General features: G+C 40.4%; 1 protein-coding gene across 8 annotated transcripts in view; it reads right to left on the bottom strand.

Moving 5' to 3' along the window:
• Positions 1 to 27415, bottom strand: part of CDH18 (cadherin 18) — a 908539-nt gene that overhangs the window by 106078 nt on the left and 775046 nt on the right. For all 8 annotated transcript variants that reach the window (XM_043508441.1, XM_038391555.2, XM_038391556.2 and 5 more), the window contains one exon: positions 13004 to 13171. In XM_043508441.1, coding sequence (XP_043364376.1) covers positions 13004 to 13171 — 168 coding nt within the window. The remainder of the gene's footprint in view (positions 1 to 13003; positions 13172 to 27415) is intronic.

The raw sequence follows: 27415 nt of genomic DNA, 5'->3' as shown, positions 1-27415 counted from the left end.
TTATTTCAAGTGGGACTTCTCTCAATATAATACATCCACACTAAATTTGTGATTTTTGTGAATCCAGTCAATACTTGTTTCTCCTACAGCTCACCACAGGAATTTCAAATCCACTACCTTTATTCTGGGTATGTTTTTTGTTGCCAACAACCAAGTCTTGCAGCTCTAAGCTAAGGGAAAGAAACCCATCATTTTAAAGAATGTACATGTTTGGCTTAACCTTCTGCATTGGCAACAAACATCTTCCATATATTCTGAAGAACAGCTGAAGCTTTGGTCACATGAAAGTGAAGTGTTTGGATGTTTGAAAATGCTAGCTATAATGTGACAGACACCGACATAATGTCCAAGACTCAAGCATTTTTTCTGCTGACATGGAAATTCTGGAGAGCACAAATGTCATTTTTAGAAACAATTTTTTTCATAGGTGCAAGAGACAGGACATGTGATGCTTAAACACTTTTTATGTCGTACTATAGTAAGTTGAAGATAATCAAGATTTTTGAAAAAGACAACTATTTTCTTTATTCAAATCATTACTGCTAGGCTGGTCCTTAAAATCCTGCCCACAACAAAGAGCAACCAAGACCACATGACAAACTTCCTGGACTATTTCTTGGAATTCAAGTGTATTACATGCTGCCTTTTCATTTTTTCACTTGTAATACAAAAGCATTAGATGATTACCTGTGTATCCCACATTCACACAGCAAATTAGTATTACTTTCCTCTCCCATTGCTGTTTTCGTAAGATTTATTACAGGTGAAGGCCTAATAAGTATTTCAAAACTATCACATTGGTATTGCATTATCAAAAAACAAGAGATGGAAGAGAACTATTAGATGTGCTGCAGAGATCAGATGAATGGATCTTGCCCATATCCCTGCCAGTGTAGTATTGTTCCCTATGTTGTATGTAGGAGCGTTTTGTCCATCTACATTTAAATTACTTTTGGTCTGGGGCTTCCACTTCTTCCTTCAGGAGAGTACTGTCCAAATAAATAGTTCTTAAGTCTAATTTTTTCCTATGATCAATTGTGTATCATTATCCCAATTATGCTACAATGTACTTTGAATCATTTAACTTGTTCTCCCCCCTCATGAGTATTTATCTCCTTAAAATATGTCGTAATTTTACCATTCAGTGGTAGGTAGCATGAGGTTTTAATGGATACCAATGTGAATGAATCCTTAATAGGTGTTCTTTATGGGATTAACTTTCTTGCACAAAGTAACTATCCAGCTGTCTACAACGGAAGTTCCCATCTTGTGATCCATAGACCAATGGTGGTTCGGGAAGCATCTTGTGGATAGTTAGATAGCAGTACTTCTCTGCCTTATTCACAGCTGCTAAAGCACATTAAAAACAGTTAAAATTCATTAAATGCTACTTAATATTCCCAGTCAGAACCAATATTAAGATGGAGTTCAAGTTAAGAGAATATATTATTTTGGGGGTAAAAAAATACAGCAGTGTTAAAAATATGCCTAAAACAAGAATTATGAACTGAAAGATAACCTTAAAAGAAACCAATGTTAGGATATAGATATCCAGGTCTGTTTGTAAAGGCCTATACTCTAAGAATGTAGGTATATGTTCATCATTTAGCTAGTAATAGAGGTATACAAGAAAGAATCTGTGTAAGGGGCTTCTCTCATTGTGACAGTCTGAGGCCCTGTTCTTAGGCCAATGCCTTTGACTAAGCAGCAGAGGCAGCCATAAGCTGGGAAGCGTACGGTCACCTCCTCACATTCCAAACTAGTCAATATGGGGCTGTTAGGACGGTGATCCGATCTATCACCCCCAGAGAAAAGGAAGAGCCTAGAAGACGTAAAAGGAAATTTAGGTTGATTGAGTTCTTACCAGACAGAAAACTCTTATCAATAGACACAGCTGGGAAACCCTTATGTCTTTATAGATGTAGTTGTAAAATCCTCACTTCTGTATTGTTTTGTCATTATAGTTCCCACTTTGCTATTGTTTATTTGCATGGTCTCTGTCTGGTTCTGTGATTATTTTTGTCTGCTGTAAAATTAATTTTGCTGGGTGTAAACTAATTAAGGTGGTGGGATATAATTGGTTAGCTAATCATGTTACAATATGTTAGGATTGGTTAGTTAAATTTCAGAAGAATGATTGGTTAAGGTATTGCTAAGAATATTACTATATACATTAGGGGCAAACAGGAAGTAAGCTGGGATTCAAAAATAAGGAAAAAGGAACTTGGATTTAAGTTTGCTGGATGTTCATCCCAATAAACATCTAATTGTTTGCACCTTCGGACTTCGAGTCTTGTTGCTCTCTGTTCATGCGAGAAGGACCAGGGAAGTGGGAGAGTGAAGGAATAAGCTCTCTAATAACCAAGACATGCTAAGTCATAGAAATGCATAGTGAAATCACCCAACCAACCTTAATTCTGTCCTGTAGAGATGATATGCAACACCATATGTAGTGTTTGGGATCCCAGGATATATTACACTAGCTTGTAATAACATTACATTATTTCATACTTTTTTTTCCTCATGGTCTCACTACAGAGTAGCTACTGTGGCCACAGGCTGCCAATCTTTGCTAAGGGCAGCATGTGACTTCAGTCACATTAAGAACAAATAGAGACAGTGACCATTTTGAGAAGACCCATCTTAATCGGGGGCAATATGTGACTCAGTCTGAGAACTACAAAAGGTGCTGTCATTTTGAATGAAGACATATTAAACTGATTTTTGAAAACATTATTTCATCCTTTTTTTCCGCATGGTGTCACTACAGCACAGCTACTGAGGCTACAGACTGCCAACCTTTGCTAATGGCAGCCTGTGTCTTCAGACCTACTGAGAACAAAAGAAGACTGGGCCAAAATTGCCACTGTCTTAATTAGGGACAGCCTGTGGCCTCAGTCTTATTGAGAACAACAGATGGTGCTGTCATTCTGAATCAGGACAACTCTTCATGAGTTTCTCAGATGGACACTTTTTTTTTCAGCTTCTGCTTTAAGAGACACTTTCAGTCATGAAGAATAACAGAAAAAAATAGCATTAATCCTACAAAAAGTTATTTTCAAAACTATGCACTGCACTGGATCTACTTAAAGATAGATTTGAAAATTAAATACGAGCTTAAATTCATTGCTGAATTGTAACCTGTAGTTTCGAAAAATAAGTTTTAAGACTGTGATGAACTTTAAGAACACCTAGACTATATTACCTGATGATAACTCAGACTTTGATGCTGTTATAAAGTCTGAATTTGTTTCTCACATTTGGTCTTGCATTCTATTTTTACTTGATAAACAAGGGTTTGTTTTCAGTCTGCTACTAACAAATATACAGTGTTTTCTTTAAATGTGAGACTGCTTTAGCTCTTTGCTGTCAACCCCAAAACTAAACTAGGAAGCTTAAAAAAAATCAGTTTATCTAATTAAAACCCAGCATTGATTTCACCAGTAAGTAAATTAGAACAAAGTAATATTGATTTTATATTCCCTGTGTTACCCAGAGAAATTATGTAAAATTAAGTTCTGAAGTTTTCATGTAATGTATCAAGGACTTGTTCCAAATTCCATTGGAAATCCACATCATAGAGATCTGGGGACTGGATTCTGTAACTTGTTGCATCAGGGCAGAAACTGTACCCACACGGAGTCCCAGTGATTAAATGGGAGTCCTGTGAGTGTACAGGACTACACCTACATAGTCTCCTTTGCAAGGGCAGGCCCCATGTTTGTAACTGTGCTGCTGGGTAACAAAGCACATTTATGACATTAAGTTGTTTAGAGAAAACATTAGTTTTCTGCTCTAGCTAAAATCTTTATCCCTATTTGTCAGTCATGAATGTTTGGTATTTGCTGAAACAAGTCCATTTATTTTCAACGTAGATCCTGGGAAATGTTCTTGTCTACCTTGGAAATGTGAGGAATATATGTGAATAATTTGTTGTATGTAGAAAAGCACAAGGATGACTGTATCAAGTGGAACAATCATCTGGCTATTGTCATGGATGTGGGAATACCCATCCTCCCCACCATCCAACCCCCCGAGTAGGTGAATAAAGAAAATAATTTTTCACAAGCATTTATTTGAATTTAAATACAAATCTCTTTGGACATGTTAGCTACCCTTTTGTGTTTGATTTCCAAGAACTTTAATGTGATCAATTTTTAAGATCACATACGTAAAATACTCTTGGAAACTGAGTATTAAATTTACGTTCCAGGAGTATTTACAATAAAACCTGATTATAAAAATTATGCTTATCTAACTGGGGAACAAAGACAATACCATCAACCTTATGTGACCAAATACAGTTAAGCAACAAACCTCAGTTTTCAAATATTCATAGGGGCAGAGCTCTTCTTGACCTGCTGCTCACAAACAGGGAAGAATTAGCAGGGGAAGCAAAAGTGGATGGGAACCTGGGAGGAAGTGACCATGAGATGGTCGAGTTTAGGATCTTCACAAAAGGAAGAAAGGAGAGCAGCAGAATACGGACCCTGGACTTCAGAAAAGCAGACTTTGACTCCCTTGGGGAACTGATGGGTAGGATCCCCTGGGAGAATAACATGAGGGGGAAAGGAGTCTAGGAGAGCTAGCTGTACTTTAAAGAATCCTTACTGAGGCTGCAGGAACAATCCATCCCAATGTGTAGAAAGAATAGTAAATATGGCAGGTGACCAAATATGGCTTAACCGTGAAATCCTTGCTGATCTTAAAAAAAAAAAAAAAAAAAAAAGAAGCTTACAAGAAATAGAAGCTTGGACAAATAACCAGGGAGGAGTATAAAAATGTTGCTCAGGCATGCAGGAGTGAAATCAGGAAGGCCAAATCACAATTGGAGTTGCAGCTAGCAAAAGATGTTAAGAGTAACAGGAAGGGTTTCTACAGGTATGTTAGCAACAAGAAGGTCAGGGAAAGTGTGGGCCCCTTACTGAATGGGGGAGGCAACCTAGCGACAGAGGATGTGGAAAAAGCTAATGTACTCAATGCTTTTTTTGCCTCTGTCTTCACAAACAAGGTCAGCTCCCAGACTACTACACTGGGCAGCACAGAATGGGGAGGAGATGACCAGCCCTTTGTGAAGAAAGAAGTGGTTCAGGACTATTTAGAAAAGCTGGACAAACACAAGTCCATGGGGCCTGATGTGCTGCATCCGAGGGTGCTAAAGAAGTTGGAGGATGTGATTGCAGAGCCATTGGCCATTATCTTTGAAAACTCATGGCAATCGGGGGAGGTCCCAGATGACTGGAAAAAGGCTAATGTAGTGCCCATCTTTAAAAAAGGGAAGGAGGATCCGGGGAACTACAGGCCTCACCTCAGTCCCTGGAAAAATCATGGAGCAAATTCTCAAGGACTCAATTTTGAAACACTTAGAGGAGAGGAAAGTGAACCAAGGGCAAGTCATGCCAGACTAACCTAATTGCCTTCTATTATGAGATAACTGGCTCTGTGGATGAGGGGAAAGCAGTGGACGTGTTATTCTTTGACTTTAGCAAAGCTTTTGATATGATCTTCCACAGTATTCTTGCCAGCAAGATAAAGAAGTATGGGATGGATGAATGGACTATAAGGTGGATAGAAAGCTGGCTAGATCATCAGGCTCAACAGGTAATGATCAATGGCTCCATGTCTAGTTCGCAACCAGTATCAAGCAGAGTGCCCCAAGGATTGGTCCTGGGGCTGGTTTTGTTCATATCTTCATTAATGATCTGGAAGATGGTGTGGATTGCATCCTCAGAAAGTTTGCAGATGACACTAAACTGGGAGGAGAGGTAGATACGCTAGAGGGTAGGGACAGGATCCAGAGGGACCTAGACAAATTAGAGGATTGGGCCAAAAGAAATCTGATGAGGCTCAACAAGGACAAATGCAAAGTCCTGCACTTAGGACGGAAGAATCCCATGCACTGCTACAGACGAGGGACCGAGTGGCTAGACAGCAGTTCTTCAGAAAAGGACCTAAGGGTTACAGTGGACGAGAAGCTGAATATAAGTCAACAGTGTGCCCTTGTTGCCAAGAAGGCTAACTGCATTTTGGGCTGTACAAGTAGGAGCATTGTCAGCAGATCAAGGGACATGATCATTCCCCTCTATTTGGCATTGGTGAGGCCTCATCTGGAGTACTGAGTCCAGTTTTGGGCCCCACACTACAAGAAGGATGTGGAAAAAATTGGAAAGAGTCCAGTGAAGGGCAACAAAAATCATTAGGAGAGCTGGACACATGAGTTTTGAGGAGAGGATAAGGGAACTGGGATTACTTAGTCTGCAGAAGAGACGAATAAGGGGGGAATTTGATAGCTGCTTTCAATTATCTGAAAGGGGGTTACAAAGAGGACAGAGCTAGACTGTTCTCAGTGATAGCAGATGAGAGAACAAGTAGTAATGGTCTCAAGTTGCAGTGGGGGAAGTTTAGGTTGGATATTAGGAAAAACTTTTTCACTAGGAGGGTGGTGAAGCTCTGGAATGGGTTACCTAGGGAGGTGGTGGAATCTCCTTCCTTAGAGGTTTTTAAGGTGAGGCTCGACAAAGTCCTGGCTGGGATGATTTATTTGGGGATTGGTCCTACTTTGAGCACGGGGTTGGGCTAGATGACCTCCTGAGGTCCCTTCCAACCCTGATATTCTATGATTCTATGATTCACTGTGCCAAGGAGGAATCTCACAAGAAGGACAACCCAGAGCTGGACCCATTATCGCTGCTGCCCAGAGTGAGTACTGGAGCTTGTGACTTTGCTTTGGAAATAAGGAAGAAGGCTGTTGTTAAGCGGGAATGTTGTCACTCTGTATGGCTTTGCAGAGAGTGACAGAAGAAGGCACTATAGGCGTTTTGGGGGGAAAATTTACTGGTTGTGAAGATGTCCAGGACAATCAAGACTTTCCACTGGACCAGAAATTTGCCCAGGATTCCTGAACTGTGAGTGCAGATGCATTGCTCAGTATCTGCCCTTTCAGATTGTGGTACCACTGGGCCTGTTGGACCTTGTGTTGAATGTAACCCTGTTTTACCACTCCACCTAACTTTCTCCACTGAATTGTAAATATTTCCCTTTCCTATATTCATTGTACTCTTCCAGTGTGTGTGTGTTCACTCTGATGGTTTGGAACACGTGCTCTGGGGGTGGAAGATACTTGCCCTGTTGAGTTTTTGTGTGCACCTTTTCTTGGCCAGAACTGCCTGCGGAGCAGACTCCATCTTGGCTACAAGGGCACTAAAGTTACAAGCATAAATCTGTCTGTGATCATGAGGTCCTCCTTGTATTGCTACTGGATTGGGCCGAACACTGCATCCCATCTCCTAACCATGGTAAGCCATGAAACTGTAAACCTTCCGTTAGTCCAGAATTCAGCAGCCAGCATCTCCAACAACATTTGTGACTGAGAGACTATTGTTCTGGGGTTAGAATACCAGCATCCTGATGTGGCTACATGTATGGAGTGAACAATAAGTTGTGGGCAATCAGAACCTTTCAGGATCAAGCACAGTGAAAGCCACTAGCCAGTTCAATCCTTTTTATTTATTTAATAACAATAACCTGTTCCATCAAGTCTTACCAGAGACACAGATCAGACTTCTTTCAAACAGTGTCTCAAGAAAGAAAGGCATGTGGATCAAAATATATATGTAACTTAAAACTGAATGCTATCTATATATGTATTTTTTCCAGATTCCTACATCATTTGGACCCTTCTACATTTCACACATTATACACTATTAAAGAATCTCAGGCAATCCTATGAAATATCTGGAATTTATAAGAAAGTTATTATCGTCATATTTTGTCCTTAACATTTTGGTTTATTCTATAGAAGCTAATGGATTTGTCAAAATATAAGGTCTAAAATTTAATCTGCTATATAAAATGTTACTTATCCAAGACAATAAGGGAAGTGCCAGCTGAAATCTTGCGAGGCAGTGGACCAGGAAATAGTCTCCCCCTTGTTTGCAGGGCCAATGGAAGATCAGGACACTCAGCAATTCTCAGGAGGTGCTCATCTCCTTGCAAGATGAGTTCTCAAACACAAGAGGATTACTGGAGAATGGCCTATGGAATCTATAGCATAGTAAGGCTACCAGAAGAAATGCATTTGTCTGTCCATAACTGGTTCTTTTTGTCAACATTAGCACTTAAAACACTCAGATGTGTCAGTTGAAACCACCATATGTGCTGATGATCCTGATGCAAGAAGAAACAGGATCAAACTAAAGAGCAAAATACATAAAAGATATCCATATTGCACTAAGGCTAAGATCACAGATCATGCTAAGGATAAAGTCTACAGAAGATGGCCATGAAACTTGAAAAGAAGATGAAATTGCCTGTATCATTTTTCTAAGACCATAGAGTAGTTCAAGGAACATTTTATGTCAGAGTTAGAGCCTAAAGCTGGGCATTACTCAACTAAGGTAGACATTGATAATGCTGACCATCATGAACTGGGAAATATAGTTTGCTGAAAACCAAAAGCTCCTTCAAGTGAAATGGTGTCTTCCATCTTGTTCTATATGGGTAGTTCATTTGCATTTAGACAATCAATGAGAGGGAAAGGTTGTGAAGATAATAACATGGATTAAAAAGATGGATTACTATAGGCCAGGGTGCCATTGAGATGCTTGGTGGGGAAGTGTAGTCTAGAGAGGAATTCACTACACTCAGGTCATAGTCTTGTTGAAGTCATATTCACAGGCATGCACCTGATGAATACTTTTGTTTTGCAAACAGAATTGCAGAAATTCATATACATTTCTTATAGCAGGTATTGTTTTTACTACGTATAAAATTATATGTAAAAGGTCCAATCACATTATGAAAATGTATGAATCTGTGTCTTATATTTCCCCTCTCCTGATTAGACTGTTGTAGTATTTCAGAAAATCATATTCCTTTTTAGGGGCTATTCTAACAATTTTTGTTTAGTACAGGGGTGGGCAAACTTTTTGGTCCAGGGCCACATCGGGGTTGCAAAACTATATGGAGTGCCAGGCAGGGAAGGCTGTGTCTCCCCAAACAGCCTGGCCTCCACCCCCTATCCGCCCCCTCCCGCTTTCCCCTGACTGCCCCACTCAGAATCCCCGACCCATCCAACCTCTCCTGCTCCTTGTTCTCTGACCGCCCCCTCCCGAGACCCCTGCCCGTAACTGCCCCCCGGGACACCACCCCCTATCCAACTGCCCCTTCTCCCTGTCCTTCGACTACCTGGACCCCTATCCTCACCCCCTTCCCTTAACAGGCCCCCCGGGACTCCCACGCCTATCCAGACCCCCGTTTCCCATTTCCTGACTGCGCCCCCGAACCTCCACCCCATCCTACCGCCCCCTGACTGCTCCCCAGAACACCCTGCTCCTATCCCCCTTTCCATGCTGGAGCCAGCCATGCTGCCGCGCTACCCGGCAGGAGCCTCGGGCCAGAGTGCTGGCAGCACAGCGCACTGAGGCTGTGTGGGAGCAGGAGGGGGAACAGCAGGGGATGGGCCGGGAGCTAGCCTCCCCGGCTGGAAGCTCAGAGGCCGGGCAGGACGGTCTCGCAGGCCAGATGTGGCCTGTGGGCCGTAGTTTGCCCACCTCTGGTTTAGTACAATATACAAACACATTTCATGAAATCCTACAGGCAGTACAGTAGCTGAATTAAATGGGCATGTTGATCTCAAGTGACTTACTTTTTGTGATTGGAGTTTAATATTTTATATAGTATAGGACAAATTCTACTATCCTTAGTCAAAACTCAATTTTCTTCAATAAGAGATTTTTTGAGAAAGGCCTGAAAGTTCTGGCCTTAACTTTAAATAGATAATAACAACAACAAAGTATACATTTACAAGAGACATAATTCAGGAAAGCTGCGATCAACGTATCCTTCACAATATGCTCTAATATACAGTCCACACATCATGTAGATACAAAACTCAACAGGGTGTTGGTCAATAAAGACATTAACAATAAGGGAACATGAAGTTCAGCCCAGTAGTACAGTCAAAGGTAAACAAGAGTAAATAGAGTATACCTTCTTCTCATCTGGGACTATGGAGTTTAGTTTAGGTTACTTTACCCATTTTTTAACCACTACACCACTAGTTCAGCCTGTGTGTTCTCTGCAAACTTGGCAGCCATTAGAGTTCATACATTGGAGTTACTCATCTCCAAAACCTGCATGGGAGGCAACTTCCACTTTCTGTGATATCCACATTGATATTTAGATATTTATGGTTTTTGATATTTAGTATCCATACTTCACTTACTTTGGGAAAAGGCAGGATTTACTGTACAACACCAACAATCCACAGCAAGACTCACTACATGACTCCAAAAAGGAGCAACATCACCAGCTAATATAGTCTGAAATGCCATGGAGTGTAAGGAGATAGACATCAGGAGCATGAAGGACATGAATCAGAGAAGAAAATCAAAAATTAATTAATTTTATGAATTTAGTGGTTATATTTCATGTTACAAGGATTGCCCTGTGTTAGACCATCCTACATATTTACCATGTGCTGGAGATACATTATTACAGTTTAAGACTAGATTTGCAAGGCGTTTAGGAAGTTTCAATTAAATTTGTTGAGGAAGTGTAACTTATAGTCATGGCTTTAGTATTAGAAACTTGTTTAAGAGCAAGTTGGATTGGGTGGTTGTTCTCCATATTATACATTTCGGGAGTAATATTTTCTGAAAAGAAAAGACTTTGAGCTCAGGAAAGCTTCTGTTACTCAGCCTTGTCCAGTTAGTTAATAGGTGTCCAAAGTTTCAGAAGTGAGATCATTTTGTCTTGTATTTAAAAAAAAATGTGAGTTTGAAGCAGTAAAATAAATTGAAATATATAGAAATATAGTTAACCCTGTAAATATTCTCTACCCACTTACAAACAAATTGAAATATACATAAATCTACATAAAGAAACACACATACACACCAGACATGCCAAACCTGTGGGAAAAAAAAACAGAAATTGGGGTTGTTTCTGGCTTAATTGGCTTGTGAGTTGATTGTTGGCTAGTTTTTGGCTTTTAGCTTGTTGCTTGTTTGGCTTGTAGCTTGTTGCTGCTTCTTCTTTTTTTTTTGATCAGCTCCCGGCAAGCAGGGGCAAGTGGGGGAGAGAGATGCACTGCAGGCCCACCACAGTCCCAGACTGCATGCCGGGGGGATCTAGTCACATAGAGTGTTGGGGTTCTTAGGGATTGGCTTGTTTTGGCCTTATTTTGAAATGGGATTAGCTTGATTTTTGGCTTATTGTGAAAGTCAGGATGCTTATTTATTGCGTGAAAGTTGGCAACTGTGATACACACACGTGTTGGTGTGCATTTCTGTGTCAGTTTAATATCTAAGCACATCCCTCACCCTGACTCTCCCTACCCCCCAATAAAAGGAAACAACTCTCCAAACTTTCGAAAGCTGCTGTGTATTTTTGTCTTCTTTGGTTGCTGAATTCTCACACATCATGGTAACCTAAGACTTTTTATTCCTTAATTAAGATATCTAAATATTACATTTATTCCACTATATGCTGTAGCCTTCATCTTTCCGATGATAATGTGAAAGTGTTAACGATGGTGGTGGCTATCTTGCCAATTTTATGGGATATAAAACTGAATTAACTATCTCAGATTACATTTCAAAGGCTCTTCATTGTGCATATGGGAAGGACAGCACAAGTATTCATTATTACAAAACTTTTAAAGATCTTCCTGACTACATAACATTAATTGTCAGATAATTGTATCTTTCCTTGGAGCTTTGTGATCTCAACTCTTCCTGATAAATCTTTTCCTTTAAACAGCTTAACATATTTCCCACTGGGTGAATTTCTAGTTGCTAGTCCACTATGTTCTACAGTGGCTCTTAATAATGTCTAAATCCAGATTACCATACTTTTACTGGCCCTGAGCCAATTTACAATCAAAAGTAGATTTACTCATGCAATTTTGGTCTGAAAAGTCTCTTAAATACCTTTTTGGGGCCAGACTCTGAAGTCTTAGAAGACTACAATTCCTGTTTCAGAATTCTAAATGTATATGCTGGGTGTCAATACATTTCCTATTTGTTATTTGATTGTGACCTTGTATGCACTTGCAGTTACATGAAGCTACACATCAAGGTGAAAGACAGGCTGTGTCCACCCTCACTCTGGTGTATATTACATGCAGCAATGAAAGGCAGGGGGAGGCAGCGGGAGTGGGGAGGGTGGGTGGGAGGATGGAGAGAGGCTCTGACACTGTGATACTACACTGATAAAAATAAGCACTGCTTGGGTGTGTAGAAAGCTATATAGGGTACATACATTAAAGGCTCAAGCGGGTAGGGCACCCTACTCTACTCACCTAAGCAGTGCCTCATCATCTACACAGACATTTATATCCACGCTAGCTAAGTGTGAAGTGTCTGTACTCTACATGATGCCATAAATGAGGAGTTACACTAAGATATTTTTACTTCATGAACATTCAATATAACTTGTGATGTGCAAGCATTTGTTTTTTGATATTTAGTATCCATACTTCACTTACTTCGGGAAAAGGCAGGATTTACTGTACAACACCAACAATAATAGTAATATCATACTTTGAACTATTGTTTTTAATATCAAAAGTGATTTATAAATCTTGTGTTGGAGTGGGGGGGGGATGTACATGCTGGATTCAAGTTTATAATTCCTTCCCTTTCATGGGAACAACACGATTAACTTGGTGAATCCATACCATATTATCATGTAATTACATTCCAAAATGGATGGAGCAGAACCCACAGTAGAGTTCTTATCTTTTCCCTATTATTATTGTTGTTAGTAGTAGTATTATATGTAAAGGGATCATGGTTGGCTTCTGTGCTGGAATTGTATCACATCCTCACACACTATCCCAAATGAAAAAGATGAAAAATAAACCCCCTGAAAACATCACTTTTTGTGTCCCCTCGCCACCTGTAACTTAAACAGTGATTGATTTTCATTAATAGGTCACTCCCATCACTAAAAATCAGTGTGGCTTTTCAAATCAAATACATAATGAACTTTTACGTACTCTGAGGAAACCTGGGTGGATTGTCGTTGACATCAGTGAGTGTGATATTTACAGTTGTTGACCCTGATAGCCCTCCGACCTGCCCAGCCATATCTTTGGCTTGAATGACAACGGAATAATGCTCTCTGGCTTCCCTGTCCATGTTATGCAAGGCGGTCCTGATGACTCCTGTGATGCAAAGAAAAATAAAAGAAACACCCGTGTTAGCATTTCTGAACAACTGTCAAGGGTAGACATCTACAGAGCCTGTATAGTCAACTGAGGTGGGACACAGAACTTCTACTATTGCAAAGCCCCTTTATAGCCAAAATAAACTATTTTTAATTTAATTTGTGATTTCTAACCAACGGATTGGAAGTCTCTTGTGTGAAGACAACGAAAGAAAATGGGTTATACAATGCATTGTGGAGAAATGTTGGTGATAACTGCATTGTTTTCTAAAACATTGAATATAATTGTGGCAGCATTTGCTAGACAGACAGCTTGCTTGAGGATATGTAGAAATTAAAAACACCCCATATTACAAGAAAATGTAATAATATATTAATAAATGATTACTCCAATTCATGTAATGTAGAAAGACCTCAAGGCACATTGCCAAAAAACAATGTTTTATCTTATATAATAATTGCTTAAGTAGCTGTTTAATTGAAATATTAATGAATATGCATTCAAGCCCCACAAGAGAAGTCTCAAATTCCACTATACGGTAGCCAAACAAAAAATAATCTTTTGTTTTTGCGCATAAAGTTTGGAACTATTCTGAAACGTGACTTCAAAAATGGCACCCTCTTATTCAAAATGCCTTGATCTGATCCCCATACCCATTCACAGCTGTAAACAGTTGACCTTAGTGAGAAAAATGCATTTTTGCTGCTTTTTGACTCCTATTTAGCCCAGCAGAGCCAATAGAGCTGGAGGTGAGTGAGCAAAAGATTCTATTTAATTTTACACATCATCAGCAGAAATGTTTACTAACTTCCAATATCTTCAAGCACACTGATGACAAAAGGGTTGTGCAGGTATCACCTAAGGCTTGACCAATATTACTTTTGTCACTGGTGATATGTTAGATCAGGGGTCTCAAACATGTGGCCCACAGGCTTCTTCCCTGTGGCCCGTCAAGCTCTCCGCTCCGCTCCCCTCATGTCCCCTCTCCAGCGCACCACATCCCCAGCATACCTCCAGGCCAGGGGTGGGCAAACTACAGCCCCGGGCCGGATCCGGCCCCTCAGGGCTTTGGATCCGGCCCGCAGATTTGCCAACCCCGTGGTGCTGAGGGCCCCACACCGCTTCACTGCGGCCCCAGGGTAAGGGGGAGAAGAAATCTCTGTGAGCTGTTCTTGCCTGTGGTTACCTCCCCTGAAGCTCCCATTGGCCAGGAACAGGGAAGCACAGCCAATGGGAGCTTTGGGGAAGGTACCCACAAGCAAGAACAGCTCATAAAGTTCTCTGCTCCCCCTCCTACCGGGGCCACAGGGAAGCGGTGCCTGCGACTTCCCAGAGCAGCACGGGGCCAGGGCCGGGGCCGGGGCTGGGACCTGGGCTGGGGCGAGGGCAGACAGGCAGGGAGCCCACCCTGGCCCCGGTGCGTGCTGCTGCCATCCGCGAGCTGCTCAAGATAAGAGGCGCCAGGCTGGAACCCGAACCCCTCCAGCATCCCGCACCCCAACTCCCTGCTCTGAGCCCCCTGCCTGCACCCCAACCCTGTGTCACACCCCGTACTTCCTCCTGCACCCCAACCCCCTGCACTGAGCCCCCTGCCACACCCCACACCCCCTGCACCCCAACTCCCTGCTCTGAGCCCCCTGCCACACCCCAACCCCCTGCCATACCCCGCACTCCCTCCTGCACCCCAACTCTCTGCCCTCAGCCCCCTGCATTACCATGCAGGTGGGGGTGGGAGTGTGGGGGGCAGGGGTAGCGGGGGGGGGAGATGCGGCCCTCGGGCCAACGTACGAGTCCTCATGTGGCCCTTCTGGTGATTCGAGTTTGAAATCCCTGTTTTAGATAGAATAACCCAGCTACATTCTCTGAGCCCAGACTGAGTTTACAAGGTTGGCAGTCCAGAAAATGCTCCCCTCCTCTCCACAAACTATTATTTGTCAGTGGGGAGCATTTCACACATAAAGGAAACTGCAGGAGTCACTTCCCAGAACAGAGTCCCACTTTAAGATTTAGAATTACAAAAGGATTTGTAAGGGCATTTTGAAACAGATTGTTAAATAGAGAAAGAAAACAAACCTACCACTATCAAAGCTTCCTTAAAAAAATGTGTGAAAGACTAAACTTGTTAAATGTCCTGACATGGTAACTGTTGCTTCTTTTCAAATTTAAATAATTTGATAACCATGCACAAGAACAGACAGGGATATAACAACAAATGCATTGATGGATGAGGGAACTTGATGGGGCTGCAGTGAAAGGTGGGAAGTCCTAGCAGCGAGGGAGGGAGACACTCCACATGGGATAATAGTTAGCTCCTCCCCCTGGGAGTCTCTGGCACCCATTGGCCAGCTGCAGGAGAGAGGTGATGATGGGTCAGCATTTCACAGCTCCCAAGATGTAACTTGGCACAGAAGCCACATGGAGCCTCTTTTGATTTGCCCATTCTTACTATACTAACTAGAAAATAAACTTTGTATGGATAATTTGTCTAGACTCAACGAACCAAACACATCTAATTTTTAACTATTTGTGAAGCCTCTGACCAGCTCATGCCAATACATTCAATGTGTGTACACAGGGAAAATTCTTCAGGATAATATGAGAGAACATCATAATTTTTTTTTTAAATTGGTGAATGTTGTATATAGTTCATATAAATATAACTGTAGTTTAGTGTTCTTAGAAAAATCCCTGATCTATAGGCTTGATTCTGCACATCTGTACTTAAATGAGCAGAACTTGCTCATGCAAGTAACCACAATGAAGATGAGATTACTTGTGTGAGTAAGGGTTACTCATACAGTAAGTGTTTTCAGGCTTGGGTCCTAGATACACTTAAACTGAAAGTAGGGCTGGCTTAGACATAAAAGCATCACTTGCAGTCTACAGCAAGCTTCCAGGTCACAGGTGTTTCAGCCCACTAGGGAATGACTGAAATGTTAATATGATCTTAATTGTGCATGCTCCAGTGAGGTGTGAGGTGGAGTATGAGCTACTTCGTGATGTATGACAGCTCTGCGGTGAGAATCACTCTGCTTCTCTCCCTAATCATTACACTGGCTGGTACACAGCAAAGCGTTCTCCTTCTGCTTTCTGAAACCTCCATTATCCACTTGCTAGTTTCCTAATTCTTTCCAGAAGCATACAAATGAGTTCTAAGAACAATGAGCCAGACCCTCCACTGGAGTAAACTGATATAGCACCCCTGAGATTAATGAAGCTATTTATGGCAATTTATACCAAATGAGGATAAGGATCATTACCGTTTCCTCTTACACTCCTATTCATATCATTAGCACATTGCGCAGTGCAGGGAGTTTGTGGTAGCTTTGCAAGAGGCCTAAGATTAGATCAAACTGGCCGTACTTGAGAAAATACAAATTCCACTTTCAAAGTGAAGGCTATGTCATTTTCCTTGCCATTAGACTCTATAGACTGGCTCACAGGTAAGCAAAACACACAACATATTTCCAGAACTGGGTTAAACATGGTTATGTAACATTAAAACACATGCAACTTTCCTAGTTTGACACTTCATTACCAACCGTAAACTCAGTTAGGTTTATTAAAAGGTTGGTGAATCTTTTGAGATTCTGTACTGTACCATTTCAACAGAACCTGGAACAATGTATGTGTGACATTCCATACCTTGGGGGAGCATCCTGTAGCTCCCATATTCCTCATTTCTATATAATTGTGATCTTATATATAAAGCATGCCTTGTAAGGTGTCAAGGGAATGGTTATGATATGCTGAAAGTCATTTCTCTATCCATACATATGTATCATTACCGCATATTAAGTTATGAGAATTGTGTGGTATGGTTGTCACTAGAACATGCTGTAAGTTGGGGAATAAGCCAGATATTAGCTCCCCAGAGGCAAAAGCAAGAAAAGTAACCAATGCCAGGGTGGGGTATCAATCAATCAACAACCATTGACTAGGGGAATTGCTTAACCTTGCCTGGAGACTCAGCAATGCCCCGAGACAAGCCTGGACTTGTGTTTTCTAGGACTGAGGGTATAAACCAGACACAGAGGCTATATGTTAGCCCTTCTCCTGCCCCCACCTATGCTGCAAGCAACTAAGACTAGACTCCGACAGAGGAGATTGGCCCAGATTTAAGGAACAACCTGTATATTAAGGACTGCAATATCCAATGGGGTGAGAAAAATTGCTTAATCTAGATGTTGCCCAGTTTAATATGGTTGAGAGTTTAGACTGTGTGCTTATATTTTATTTCTTTTAGTAACTAATTCTGACTTTTTGCCTATCACTTCATACCACTAAAAATCTACCTTTTATGCTCAATAAATTTATTTAATTGTTTATCTTTACCAGTGAGTTTGTATGAAGTGTGGGGCAAATCTGCTCAGGTTTTGCAAAGGCTGGTGTATGTCCACTTTCCATTGCTGAAGTGGTGAAGCAATTAATAAATTTGCACTGCCCATCTTGAGCAGTACAAAATGGTATATTCCTGGGGTACAGTGCTGGGTGCTGGGGCCTTTCTCTGTGTGATTCATGGGTGGCTCGGGGAGCATTCATGAAATCTAGCTGGGTGTGGGTCTCTACATAGGGTTTTGCTGAGTGATAACAGCATCTGGAGGGGTTTGCTGCTTGTCACTAGCACGGCATTGTGAGAGACAGCCCAGGCTGGAGAGAGTTAAGGGTGGCACAGCTGTCCCACAGTCCCAGGCTGCACCCAGGGGAACCCATCACAGTATGTTTAAACAGGAAATCATGTGAAAATTTGTGGTTTTAACTCAGTACAGCTTTAAGTCTCTAGGTTCATTATCAGCAGCAACTTAAGATTCTGGAATTGCATACACCAGAACCAAAGGAAGTTTGCTTGACACATCTCACTCAAATAGAAACATTTGTATAGTTCCACAACATTTGTCTTTATTCAGGGTGATCTGTTTACACATATATTTTCCCACAGAGATTCTCAGAACATTTCAAGAATAAATATCTAACCACAATTTATATGTAATTACTAGAACTTGCCAAAAAAATTTGGATGGAACCACATTCAGTAAGAATATGCAGATCTGTCAAAATTGAAATGTTTTGTGAAACCAGATTAATTTTGCCTAATTTCTATTTTGGAAAAAAAGTGTTGGGGCCGGGAAATCCTAACAATATTGCAATTTCCCATTTCAACAGTTCCAGATTAGAAAATTTTGATTTTACATTTGGAAATTACTTCATTCTGTATTTTTTATTTTGCATTATATTATCTATTATAATTAGATTATCTATTATCTATTTTTTAAAGTCAAAATCAAAACAAAACGTTTCAATCAACACAAAACAAATTACTAGGACTGTCAATTAATCACAGTTAACAAATGTGATTAACTCCAAAAAATTAATCTGCAGTTTTAATTGAACTGTTCTACAATAGAATACCAATTGAAATTTATTAAATATTTTGGATGTTTTTCTACATTTTCATATATATTGTATTCTATGTTGAATTGAAATCAAAGTGTAAATATTTTTATTACAAATATTTTACTGTAAAATGATAAAAAGAAGAAATAGTAGTTTTAATTCACCTTATACAAGTATGGTAGTGCAATCTCTTTGTCGTGAAAGTGCAATTTGCAACTGTAGATTTTTTTGTTACATAACTGCACTCAAAAACAAAACAATGTAAAACTTCAGAGCCTACAAATCCATTCAGTCCTATTTCTTGTTCAGTCAATCGCTAAGACAAACGAGTGTGTTTACATTTACAGGAGATAATGCTGCCCTCTTCTTATTTACAATGTCACCAGAAAGTGAGAACAGGCATTTGCATGGCACTTTTGTAGTCAGCATTGCAAGGTATGTACGTGCCAGACATGCTAAACATTCATATGCCCCTTCATGCTTTGGCCACCGTTCCAGAGGACATGCTTCCATGCTGTTGATGCCCATTAAAACAATAATGTGTTAATTAAATTTGTGACTGAACTCCTCAGGGCAGAATTGTATGTCCCCTGCTCTGTTTTAACCACATATATATTTGCCAAATATTTCACATGGTAGAAGTCTCAGGTGATGACCCAGCACATGTTGTTCATTTTAAGAACACTTTCACTTCAGATTTCACAAAACGCAAAGAAGGTACCAGTGTGAGATTTCTAAAGAGAGTTACAGCATTCAACCCAAGGTTTAAGGTTTCCAAAATCTGAGAGGGATGAGGTGTGGAGCATATATTCAGCAGTCTTAAAAAAGCAATACTCCTATGTGGAAATTACAGAACCCTAACCACCAAAAAGAAGATCAACTTTCCGTTGGTGGCATCTGACTCAGATAAATGAACATGCGGCAGTCCACACTGCTTTGTATTGTTATGGAGCAGAACCTATCACCGGCATTGATGCATGTCCACTGGAATGGTGGTTGAAGCATGAAGACATATGAATCTTTAGCGCATCTGTCACATAAATATCTTGCAAAGCTGGCTACAACATTGCCATGAGAACAACTGTTCTCTCTTTCAGATGACATTGTAAACAAGAAGTGGGCAGCATTATCTCCTGCAAATGTAAACAAACTTGTTTATCTGAGTGATTGGCTGAACAAGAAGTAGGACTGAGTGGAATTGCAGGCTCTAAAATTTTAAATTGTTTTACTTTTGAATGTCCTTTGTCCACAGTTCTAGTCTGTAAGTTCAACTTTCATGATAAACAGACTTCACTACAGTACTTGTATTAGGTGAATTGAAAAATACTATTTCTTTTGGTGTTTTTTTACAGTGCAAATACTTGTAATAAAAAATAAATATAAAGTGAGCACTGTACACTTTGTATTCTTTGTTGTAATTCAAATAAATATATTTGAAAATGTAGCAAACATCCAAAACATTTAAATAAAAGGTATTCTATTATTGTTTAACAGTACGATTAATCACATGATTAATCAGGATTATTCTTTTAATCACACAGTTAATCATGATTAATTTTTTAATCACTTGACAGCCCTACAAATAATGATTTTTTTTTCATTTTTCATTCCATTTTGGAATAAATACAACATTTTGAAATCTCAAATGCCAACACAAAAAGGGATTTCTCTCCTCCACACAGAGAAAACATAAGAACATAAGAATGGCTATACTGGGTGAGACCAAAGATCCATCTAGCCCAGTATACTATCTTCTGACAGTGCCAATACCAGCTGCTTCAGAGGGAATGAGCAGAACAGGTAACCATCCAGTGATCCATCCCCTGTTGCCCAGTCTCAGCTTGTGCAAACAGAGGCTAGAGACACCTCTGAGTATGGTTTTGCATCCCTGCCCATCCTGACTAATAGCTATCCTCCATGAATTTATCTAGTACTTTTTAGAACCCTGTTATAGTCTTCACCTTCACATCATCCACAGGTTGACTGTGCGCTGTATGAAGAAACAGGTTTCAGAGTAGCAGCCGTGTTAGTCTGTATTCGCAAAAAGAAAAGGAGTACTTGTGGCACTTTAGAGACTAACAAATTTATTAGAGCATAAGCTTTCGTGAGCTACAGCTCACTTCATCGGATGCATTTGGTGGAAAAAACAGAGGAGAGATTTATATACACACACAGAGAACATGAAACAATGGGTTTATCATACACACTGTAAGGAGAGTGATCACTTAAGATAAGCCATCACCAGCTGCAGGGGGGGGAAAGGAGGAAAACCTTTCATGGTGACAAGCAAGGTAGGCTAATTCCAGCAGTTAACAAGAATATCAGAGGAACAGTGGGGGGTGGGGTGGGAGGGAGAAATACCATGGGGAAATAGTTTTTCTTTGTGTAATGACTCATCCATTCCCAGTCTCTATTCAAGCCTAAGTTAATTGTATCCAGTTTGCAAATTAATTCCAATTCAGCAGTCTCTCGTTGGAGTCTGTTTTTGAAGCTTTTTTGTTGAAGTATAGCCACTCTTAGGTCTGTGATCGAGTGACCAGAGAGATTGAAGTGTTCTCCAACTGGTTTTGGAATGTTATAATTCTTGACATCTGATTTGTGTCCATTCATTCTTTTACGTAGAGACTGTCCAGTTTGGCCAATGTATATGGCAGAGGGGCATTGCTGGCACATGATGGCATATATCACATTGGTAGATGCGCAGGTGAACGAGCCTCTGATAGTGTGGCTGATGTGATTAGGCCCTATGATGGTATCCCCTGAATAGATATGTGGACAGAGTTGGCAACGGGCTTTGTTGCAAGGATAGGTTCCTGGGTTAGGGTTCTGTTGTGTGGTGTGTGGTTGCTGGTGAGTATTTGCTTCAGATTGGGGGGCTGTCTGTAAGCAAGTACTGGTCTGTCTCCCAAGATCTGTGAGAGTGATGGCTCGTCCTTCAGGATAGGTTGTAGATCCTTGATGATGCGTTGGAGAGGTTTTAGTTGGGGGCTGAAGGTGATGGCTAGTGGCGTTCTGTTGTTGTCTTTGTTGGGCCTGTTCTGTAGTAGGTGACTTCTGGGTACTCTTCTGGCTCTGTCAATCTGTTTCTTCACTTCAGCAGGTGGGTATTGTAGTTGTAGGAATGCATGATAGAGATCTTGTAGGTGTTTGTCTCTGTCTGAGGGGTTGGAGCAAATGCAGTTATATCGTAGCGCTTGGCTGTAGACAATAGATCGAGTGGTATGATCTGGATGAAAGCTAGAGGCATGGTGGAATCCTGAAGGTCGAAACAGCAGCCTGGATTTCTACATAGACTGCTTCCGCCGACGTGCACGAGCTGAAATTGTGGAAAAGCAGCATCGCTTACCCGATAACCTCAGCCATGCAGAACACAGTGCCATCCACAGCCTCAGAAACAACTCTGACATCATAATCAAAAAGGCTGACAAAGGAGGTGCTGTCGTCATCATGAATAGGTCGGAGTATGAACAAGAGGCTACTAGGCAGCTCTCCAACACCACTTTCTACAAGCCATTACCCTCTGATCCCACTGAGAGTTACCAAAAGAAACTACAGCATTTGCTCAAGAAACTCCCTGAAAAAGCACAAGAACAAATCCGCACAGACACACCCCTGGAGCCCCGACCTGGGGTATTCTATCTGCTACCCAAGATCCATAAACCTGGAAATCCTGGACGCCCCATCATCTCAGGCATTGGCACCCTGACAGCAGGATTGTCTGGCTATGTAGACACCCTCCTCACGCCCTTCGTTACCAGCACTCCCAGCTATCTTCGAGACACCACTGATTTCCTGAGGAAACTACAGTCCATTGGTGATCTTCCTAAAAACACCATCCTAGCCCCTATGGATGTAGAAGCCCTCTACACCAACATTCCACACAAAGATGGACTACAAGCCGTCAGGAACAGTATCCCCGATACTGTCACGGCTAACCTGGTGGCTGAACTTTGTGACTTTGTCCTGACCCATAACTATTTCACATTTGGTGACAATGTATACCTTCAAATCAGCGGCACTGCGATGGGTACCCGCATGGCCCCACAGTATGCCAACATTTTTATGGCTGACTTAGAACAACGCTTCCTCAGCTCTCGTCCCCTAATGCCCCTACTCTACTTGCGCTACATTGATGACATCTTCATCATCTGGACCCATGGAAAAGAAGCTCTTGAGGAATTCCACCATGATTTCAACAATTTCCATCCCACCATCAACCTCAGCCTGGACCAGTCCACACAAGAGATCCACTTCCTGGACACTACGGTGCTAATAAGCGATGGTCACATAAACACCACCCTGTATCGGAAACCTACTGACCGCTATTCCTACCTACATGCCTCTAGCTTTCATCCACATCATACCACTCGATCTATTGTCTACAGCCAAACGCTACGATATAACCGCATTTGCTCCAACCCCTCAGATAGAGACAAACGCCTACAAGATCTCTATCATGCATTCCTACAACTACAATACCCACCTGCTGAAGTGAAGAAACAGGTTGACAGAGCCAGAAGAGTACCCAGAAGTCACCTACTACAGGACAGGCCCAACAAAGACAACAACAGAACGCCACTAGCCATCACCTTCAGCCCCCAACTAAAACCTCTCCAACGCATCATCAAGGATCTACAACCTATCCTGAAGGACGAGCCATCACTCTCACAGATCTTGGGAGACAGACCAGTCCTTGCTTACAGACAGCCCCCCAATCTGAAGCAAATACTCACCAGCAACCACACACCACACAACAGAACCACTAACCCAGGAACCTATCCTTGCAACAAAGCCCGTTGCCAACTCTATCCACATATCTATTCAGGGGATACCATCATAGGGCCTAATCACATCAGCCACACTATCAGAGGCTCGTTCACCTGCGCATCTACCAATGTGATATATGCCATCATGTGCCAGCAATGCCCCTCTGCCATGTACATTGGCCAAACTGGACAGTCTCTAAAAGAAATGTAAAAATATGAATGGACACAAATCAGACGTCAAGAATTATAACATTCCAAAACCAGTTGGAGAACACTTCAATCTCTCTGGTCACTCGATCACAGACCTAAGAGTGGCTATACTTCAACAAAAAAGCTTCAAAAACAGACTCCAACGAGAGACTGATGAATTGGAATTAATTTGCAAACTGGATACAATTAACTTAGGCTTGAATAGAGACTGGGAATGGATGAGACATTACACAAAGTAAAACTATTTCCCCATGGTATTTCTCCCTCCCACCCCACCCCCCACTGTTCCTCTGATATTCTTGTTAACTGCTGGAATTAGCCTACCTTGCTTGTCACCATGAAAGGTTTTCCTCCTTTCCCCCCCCTGCTGCTGGTGATGGCTTATCTTAAGTGATCACTCTCCTTACAGTGTGTATGATAAACCCATTGTTTCATGTTCTCTGTGTGTGTGTATATAAATCTCTCCTCTGTTTTTTCCACCAAATGCATCCGATGAAGTGAGCTGTAGCTCACGAAAGCTTATGCTCTAATAAATTTGTTAGTCTCTAAGGTGCCACAAGTACTCCTTTTCTTTGTATGAAGAAATACTTCCTTAATTTGTTTTAAACCTACTGCCTATTAATTTCATTTGGTGAGCCCTAGTTTTTGTCTTCTGAGGAGTAAATAACAGATCCTTATTTACTTTCTCCACAGCAGTCATGATTTTATAGACCTCTATCATATCCCCCCTTAGTCATCTCTTTTCCAAGCTGAAAAGTCACAGTCTTATTAATCTCTCCTCATATGGAAGCTGTTCCATACTCCTAATAATTTTTGGTGCCTTTTTCTGTAGTTTTTTCCAATTCCAGTGTATCTTTTTCTTTATATGGGGTGACCAGATCTTCATGCAGTATTCAAGATGTGGGTGAAACATGGGTTTATATAGAGGAAATATGATATCTTCTGTCTTGTTACCTATGCATTTCCTAATGATTCCCAACATTCCCAGCTGCGGTACATTCACTGGATGTTTTGAGAGATTTAGGAGTTATTGTGGATAAATCTCTTTCTTAAGTGGTACCACCTAATTTATACTCCATCATTTTATATATATAGTTGGAATTATATTTTCCAATATGCATTACTTTACATTTGTCAACACTGAATTTCATTGAACATTGAATTGAACAGTATAATCAAGTAATTATAACACAAAGAATATTAACCTCTCTCAAGTGTCAAGAAAAAAGTTACATGAACTGTGAGGTGGAGAAAATTTGTACCCTTAATGCATTCAGAAACCAAGAATAATTCTTTAATATTTTAGAACAAAAATATTTAAAATCAAGTATCATGAAAAAAGTTATACTAACTGTGTTGTTGTGGACTTTTGTCCCCAAATTTATTCAGAAATTAAGAACAGCTTTTTAATGTGTTAGGCAAAAAAACAAATGAACAAAAAAAACAGCCAACAACTTTATTTAACTAGCAAATTGAAAGAATTAGCAGCGGTCTCATTTAGCCCTTCTACCTTAGGTTGATTGTATATATCGAAACAACAAGGAGTCTTGTGGCACCTTAAAGACTAACAGATTTATTTGCGCATAAGCTTTCGTGGCTAAAACACCACTTCTTCAGATGCATTAAGGTGCCACCAGACTCCTTGTTGTTTTTGTGGATACAGAAGAACACGGCTACCCCCTGATACTTGTATATTTAGAGCCCTGCACGGATAAAAAATTTGGACATGCATCCAATCCGCATCTGTGATAATTAACTTGTATCGAATCCGCCTTTTATATGTATGTATATGTGCACCTGCACCAGCACCTATCTCACTATTAGAGCCCCACACGGATAAAAAAAAAAATTGGATCCACATCCGCTCCGCGATCTGCAAGGATGGTAAACAGTACAACTGAATCGGGCTCTGTGGATGCAGATATCCATGGATATAAAATGGGTATCCAGTGATTTGCAGGGTTTTATGTGTACAATAACCACTGTCACTGCAATGCATTATCAATTAGCATATGCAATGTCCTAAAATAACATATTAGGAGGGCCAATGTGCATGAGTTATCCCAACATATATCCCGTAGGGTATATTATGCCATGGATGTGATGAGGGTTAAATTGATAAATTTTAACTAACATTAAGGCAGTTCTGAGAATAAGCAATTTCTCCATATACAAAATAAATCCTTCTCAGTCATAGTTTCTCTTTGCGTCTTCCTTACTCCTAGGCGGTACTGCCCATTCTCTACCCTTCCTGACAATCTCTCACCTGTATTTTCTGGGGAGCAAATAAATAGGCAATTGGTTCCTCTTGCTCCTTAATGCTTGGGCCCAAAGTCTAGGGAAGTCCTTGTAGAGATTAAAAGGTTGTTTTTTTTTACTCCCTCTTACTTGCTTGCACGGGTATGTCATCTATCTATCTATCTATCTATGTAGTGTATATACGTATATCTAGTGCTAAAAGATTTTTGATCCAGTCAAATAAAAATATATTTAAATTTCATAAATATGAATATAGAACATACATATTAAAATTAGGGTAATATTTTGGCAACAAGATATATTTTTCTTTCTTGCATAGATGTAACCTGTAGACAGCAGCCAAACAAACAAACAAACAAACAAGACTCTTAGTGAGGTGCAAATGGAGCACACATTGCTGTTGATGTGCTCATCATCTGAAAAGAATAAACTAAGTTTTTTTTTCCACATTCTTAACACAAAACACTTGTAGCTAATGGAAACTAACTAGGAATATTCATTTCCCTTTAGCCGTTACTCTATTTGCCATGTGGAAGTGCAATCTTTGCATGTGAAATATTTTATTTTGTTGCTGGAACATGAAGCTGATCAACCAGAGGGGTTCATACCAGCCCACTTTGACTCCACCTCTCCTGCTTCTGTGCAATTAGTACTTTAGTTTCTTGTGCTGTCAGTCAGATAACAATCATAAGTGCTAAACACAAAATATACTTTTAAATGTCCACTTTACACACTGATTATGCATGGGATTTTGACTAATTACTAAAGAAAGAAAAAGTGCCTCTGAAAGCATTGGAATATGATAATTTAATTAGTGCCATTTTCTCCCGGTGGATGAAAGCTGTATTTCTGAAACCGCTTTGATTTAAGAATGTGGGGATAGGTTTTTAGATTCATTTTCTGATAGCTTATTATTTATTGGACTGTCATGGGCATATTATTATGAATTTCTAAATTTCTAAATGTGAAAATACCACAACTTTCAAGGAGCTCATCACATCCCTTTTTTGTATTATTTTTGCCTTTTTAGGGTAACTGCTGAAGAAGCACAAGCTCTGAAACTATTCATCACAAAAGAAACTTAAAACTAAAGCTAGAAAATGTAGCTTCGTAAAGTTTGGATTCAATTTTTTTGTTCAGCCTTAATTATAAAGATATGAGTAATATAGAAATTGAGATTTTAGTCCCAATTCAGACTGTGAATACTTCCAAAATATAGGCATTTGGATTCAAGCTTTTCATTCCAGTCTCTCTCTAGATAAAACATATCTTGCATTGTGCTTCTTGCTGAGAGTATACAAGTCAGCCATGAAACTAGATCTGACAATTACAGCCAAGAAAATGGAATAGAACTGATAATATTCCTTCATGTAGGGGTCAAATTTCTGTTACATTAAAGACTGTAGCATTAATGGACACTTTCTGTGTGTGTAAAAGGAAGAAGTTTCCTCTTTAGAGCGAGTTATTGCAGAAATATTTTACTTATCTTACACAGACTTCGTAATTAAGTAGGCAATAATAGTAAGTACTAAATTAGAATACATTTTTTAAATTAAATCAAGTTAATTTAGCCAGAATGGTATTATAAGGAAACTGAGGGGAAAAATCAGTC

Source organism: Dermochelys coriacea, chromosome 2, assembly GCF_009764565.3.
Source record: "Dermochelys coriacea isolate rDerCor1 chromosome 2, rDerCor1.pri.v4, whole genome shotgun sequence".
Taxonomy (NCBI): Eukaryota; Metazoa; Chordata; order Testudines; family Dermochelyidae; genus Dermochelys; species Dermochelys coriacea.
This window is presented reverse-complemented; position numbering and strand designations above follow the sequence as displayed.